At 33.2% G+C, this 4,846-nt stretch overlaps 1 protein-coding gene across 3 annotated transcripts; it reads left to right on the top strand.

Annotated features, from left to right (window-relative positions):
- Positions 1-3,761: 3,761 nt before the first annotated feature.
- Positions 3,762-4,846, top strand: LOC145124051 (dormancy-associated protein 1-like). Of its 3 annotated transcripts, none has more exons than XM_079059274.1 (3): positions 3,762-3,919; positions 4,155-4,362; positions 4,515-4,846. In XM_079059274.1, the coding sequence occupies exons 1-3, from the start codon at positions 3,820-3,822 to the stop codon at positions 4,549-4,551; spliced, it is 345 nt and encodes a 114-aa protein (XP_078915400.1). In that variant the 5' UTR covers positions 3,762-3,819; the 3' UTR covers positions 4,552-4,846. The 3 variants fall into 3 exon arrangements, with proteins under 3 accessions (XP_078915400.1, XP_078915398.1, XP_078915399.1); XM_079059272.1 differs by having other exon boundaries at positions 3,778-3,919; positions 4,152-4,362; XM_079059273.1 differs by having other exon boundaries at positions 3,778-3,922.

Here is a 4,846-nt window from a genome sequence, read left to right as displayed (position 1 = left end):
TTTATACTAAAAGTGAGTTTATGGAAAGTGTGCCTTTATACAAAAATATGTTTATGGAAAGTGTACTTTTATACCAAAAGTATGTTTGATACATATGTGCTTTCTTGAGCGAAAGTGTGTTTGTTATAAGTGTACTTTCTTGACCGAAAGTATGTTCGTTATAAGTATACTTTCTTGACCGAAAATATGTTCGTTATAAGTGTGCTTTCTTGACCGAAAGTATGTTTGTTATAAGTGTGCTTTCTTGACCGAAAGTATGTTTGTTATAAGTGTGCTTTCTTGACCGAAAGTATGTTCGTTATAAGTGTACTTTCTTGACCGAAAGTATGTTTATTATAAATGTACTTTCTTGACCGAAAGTATGTTTGTTATAAGTGTACTTTTATATATGTAAACGACTGTTTTAACGGTAAATTGTTATAACAATTATGTAACTAAATTATATAATCGATATAAACAATTTACGATTTATATAAACAAATAATATAAAACATGTATCCTCCCCTGAAGAATGATAAAAAGTTTAAAATGGGGTCGTGAAACTCACCCTAGTAGCGTGATTTTATAAAATCTAACTAGAAACGGTCAGCGGTTCGTCGTTGTCAGTGCTCCGGAAGGGGAACGGACTTCGGAAAACGAGAGAGATTGAACGGGAATGATGTCACGATTGAATGAACCTCGATGGCTATTTATACGTTGTTTTGGGTCAATTCACGTCGTGAACATGATAGTTTCACGTCATGAACTTCCATGAGTCATCCCGTAGTCTTAACACGTGTTTTCTAGCTCCGATTAGTGTATGTTGACTCCTCATGTCGTGAGAAATAATGCTCATGTCATGAGTCCAGTCAAATTAGGGTTTCTGACACGTGTCATGCTCTCAGACAATTGTATCTTCAGAAGGTCATAACTTTTGCATATGAACTCCGTTTTTGACGTTCTTTATATCCACGCGTAGGTATTTACGAGTACTACAACTCTCTTTTAGACTTCAATAGCTAATTATAAGTCTATTTTAAATTCCTCTTGTTATAGAGATTTATAGTGTTGGAGTTTATTATAACTTCTTCACGCGAAATCAGATTTAGATGTTCTCTAAATTTTTGTAATCGTATGGACGTATACTTTGAGTTGTATCATAAAATATGTATGATAGTTCATACTTGTATTAGAATTTATCATGAACTACATACTAAGTTTATCACATTACTAGTTTAACAAAATCACATTAGTTGATTGGCATAATCACATGTGATTGTCATTGACCTATTTTGACTGGTGTTACTATAGGGCTTAAAATAGAAACTCAAATCTTATCTAATACATAAAGTTTTGAAAACATAGGTTGATGATGTTGTGTTAGAGGACCTTAAGACTATCAATGAAACTTCACTGAAAAAATATGTGTGACTTTTATTTAAGTTTAATGTTGTTTTTATTAAAGTGTAATGTGACTTTTATTTGTCTTCTTAACGTAATCTTATTTAATTTTATTAATGTAAAATTCCATTTCATTTTATAAATATAATTTTATTTTATATAATTTTGTTTTTAAATAACTAAAAAAATAAATAAAGAGTGGTATGTTGACGTGAAATGGTGAGTATTTCTTAGATAAGGTTGCCGAGTGTACATATCATGCCCTTTGCATGGTGATGACATCGCAAGAGGGCATGACATGCACACCTAGGGGCGTCTTATTGATTTTGAAGGGCTGATGCAAAATTTGTTCATACGACGATAATCAGATAAATATTATAAAAATAATCCAAACAAAAGAACGATAATACTATATATATATATATATATATATATATATATATATATATATATATATATATATATATATATATATATATATATATATATATATATATAATTTTACATAGTTACACCAATCCCGAGGCTATCATAACATTATTGCAAACATTAATTTTGGAAGTTCGGAATTGGAACAAAACATAAGCTCTTATTTGTCGTAAATTTACATTAGAACAAATGCAATTTTTAATGTTAAGCCCCATTTTTCAAAACACGAGTTGCAATTTTTAATTGTGGTGTAAGTTATTGGAATTGGAAAAAACATGAGTTTTTGCCTTTTTGATTGTTGGATTGACGATTACTAGACAGTGAACTGAACTATATGTAAAATTGGACCCCTTCCACGACATGGGCCATGTGCGGTCACTCACCGCACAAACCCTCAAAGGCACTGATGTGCACACCGCCCCTCCAGCGTTGCGTGGTAGTGACATGGTGAGGTTTGGCATGCTCAGACGTATCCTCAGCCATGACATGACATGACAGACCACCTCTCTCTCTCTCTCTCTCTCTCTCTCTCTCTCTCTCTCTCTCTCTCTCTCTCTCTCGTGTTGTGTATACCCTCACTTGGTTTAGAGATGAATATGGCGATGTGACCATGCTTCTTTATGTGTATATAATTCACAATCTAAATAGTTACATGTTTCTTTACATGTATACAATTCACAGTCTGAATGGTGTGGAATTGGTACTAATATGATGCTGAAATGACATCATTTTTTATGTGTATATGGTGTAGATATATCCATATAGGTATTCATGATGGTCTAATGTCGGAGGGAGTAGGGGAGCCTTTGTCGAGCTCCACCTCATTTTATCAAGCAAGAGGAGTTGTGTACCACTTTGCCATGAGAGAGAGAGAGAGAGTTCTTTGTCACTTTTGTCATACCATTTTGTCTTGCCATATAAAGGGTTGGTGTTACCGTGTTGGCCATACCACGTATATATCGCCCCATATTTGCCGAATTCGGAATTCCACTTCCTATAGCCTAAAATACTTATTGATATTATTCCCTAGCGGTATTTGCTATAACTTATGCTACAAAAGTTTTTTCTCTTAAATTTTCTAAAGCAATGTTGGAGAAATTAAATAATGACAGAAATGTCATCACAAGTGTCGCTTCTAAATTTCCTTATATAAAATTTAAAAGAAAGGAACTAATATTCCTACTTAAAAAAAAAAAGCTCAAAACATATAACCAAAAAGTAGTTGAGTTATATTAACTATATATTATATATATATATATATATATATATATATATATATATATATATATATATATATATTTTAAAGCCCATGGAGAAAAAAGAACAGTATTTTTTTCTATTTCTGATTTTTGTACATCTTTTCTATATTTTAGGACTTTTGCCACATCTTTTCTACATTTTCTACATTTTAGTGTTAGAAACTTTTCATCTTTATAATTTGACCACTTTATTATTTTACTTCTTTATAATTTTGTCACTAAAGTTTCAACAAACTTTTCATTTTTATAAGTTTGCCACTTTATTTTTACTTCTTTATATTTTTGCCACTAAACTTTCACTTTTACTTTTTTACAACTATTTTTCTTTATTCTTTATCATTGTCGTCTACCGTATTCTTCTATCATTTATTTTTTTTTATTCTTTGGAATTTCTGTCAAACATATTCTTCTATCTTTCATTTTTTTCTAAAAAGAATGACCCGTGCAAAGCACGGACCTTTTCCTAGTTTACATATATTTACATCGAACTTTGTCGTCCTTTTCGAGCCATAAACATATTGTAGTTATTTTTGCTCAAACTAAGCTTAAACAAATTAAAGATCAAACTTCTGACGTAAAACATAACAATCGATTTTTGTAGCCTGGAAATAGTAACTCCAAAAACTAACCATGGTTTAAAAGATAACCGTAGATAAGTCTAGAGCCAATTAGATATTTTAGCACTCACCTTCTATAAAATGTCACTCAGTTAGCTTCAGTCTTCGCTACAAAAATCAAGCAGCCTGAAGCCATGGTTCTAATAGATCAGATGTGGGATGAAGTTGTAGCCGGACCTCAGCCGCAACGCGGCCTTGGCAAGCTCCGGAAAGTCACAACCGTGAACGAAAAAGGTGGTGATACTGAATTACTGATTTCTCCAATCTCCATGCATCTATATTAATTAATCATTACACATGCGTCGTTTCACATATGTTTAAGAACGATCATGTTAATCAAAATCAAAATTAGATCGTTCTAAATTCTCACAGTTAATCAATTAAACATGTTGCAACTCCTACGCTGATTTAATCGACTGATTTGAAACTTAGATCTGACTGTTATGTTAAAATTTGTGACCTCTAGCAGAAGGAAGCAGCAAGTTCCAGAAGTCTCTATCGATGCCGCCGACTCCAACGACGCCAGGAACTCCAACAACTCCGTCGCCAACGGCGGCGCGTAAGGATAATGTGTGGAGGAGCGTGTTTAATCCCGGAAGTAACCTTGCTACCAAGAGCGTCGGATCTAATTACTTCGACAATCCTAGCACCGCTGGATCTCCAACTGTTTACGACTGGTAATCTGTTCTACAGTCAACTTCATGATCATCTCCACTTCTTCATGTTCTTCTGAAACAAACGAATTTTAATTTCATCGATGTTGTTTTAGATCTGTAAGATTGTATAACTTTTTGATTTCTAATCTGTGATTTTGTTTTTGATTCCGAAGGCTCTACAGTGGTGAGACAAGGAGCAAACATCGTTAAGCGGCTGCTAAAGTCACCGATTGGTGAGTGTAAATATTGTACTCTCTGTTTCGTCGATCGCCACGTGTTCATGTTTGCCTATAGTGTAATCGTCTGATACGACGTGTAGAAGCTTATCGTGTGTACCCTTGTTATCGGCCGTTGGATCAACACCGTGATCGGTGGATATGGATATGAGATACGACTATATAAATGTGTAGTGTTTAATGTTTATCAACTTTATCTAGAGGGTCTAATAATTTTTGTTAATATTATATAGTTTGTAATGTGTTTAATATTATCTTGTGTTGATGTC

The sequence above is a fragment of the Lactuca virosa genome, chromosome 7 (assembly GCF_052849685.1).
Source record: "Lactuca virosa cultivar CGN04683 chromosome 7, Lactuca_virosa_CGN04683_v6, whole genome shotgun sequence".
In the NCBI taxonomy this organism is placed as follows: domain Eukaryota; kingdom Viridiplantae; phylum Streptophyta; class Magnoliopsida; order Asterales; family Asteraceae; genus Lactuca; species Lactuca virosa.
This window is presented reverse-complemented; position numbering and strand designations above follow the sequence as displayed.

What these genes read in the sequence shown, in the direction of transcription:
- LOC145124051 (XM_079059272.1), top strand. Translation starts at nt 3,820, where the DNA reads ATGGTTCTAATAGATCAGATGTGGGATGAAGTTGTAGCCGGACCTCAG. An exon ending in CACAACCGTGAACGAAAAAG is followed by an intron (nt 3,920 to 4,151) that starts GTGGTGATACTG and finishes TGTGACCTCTAG; the next exon opens with CAGAAGGAAGCAGCAAGTTC. An exon ending in TCTCCAACTGTTTACGACTG is followed by an intron (nt 4,363 to 4,514) that starts GTAATCTGTTCT and finishes TTGATTCCGAAG; the next exon opens with GCTCTACAGTGGTGAGACAA.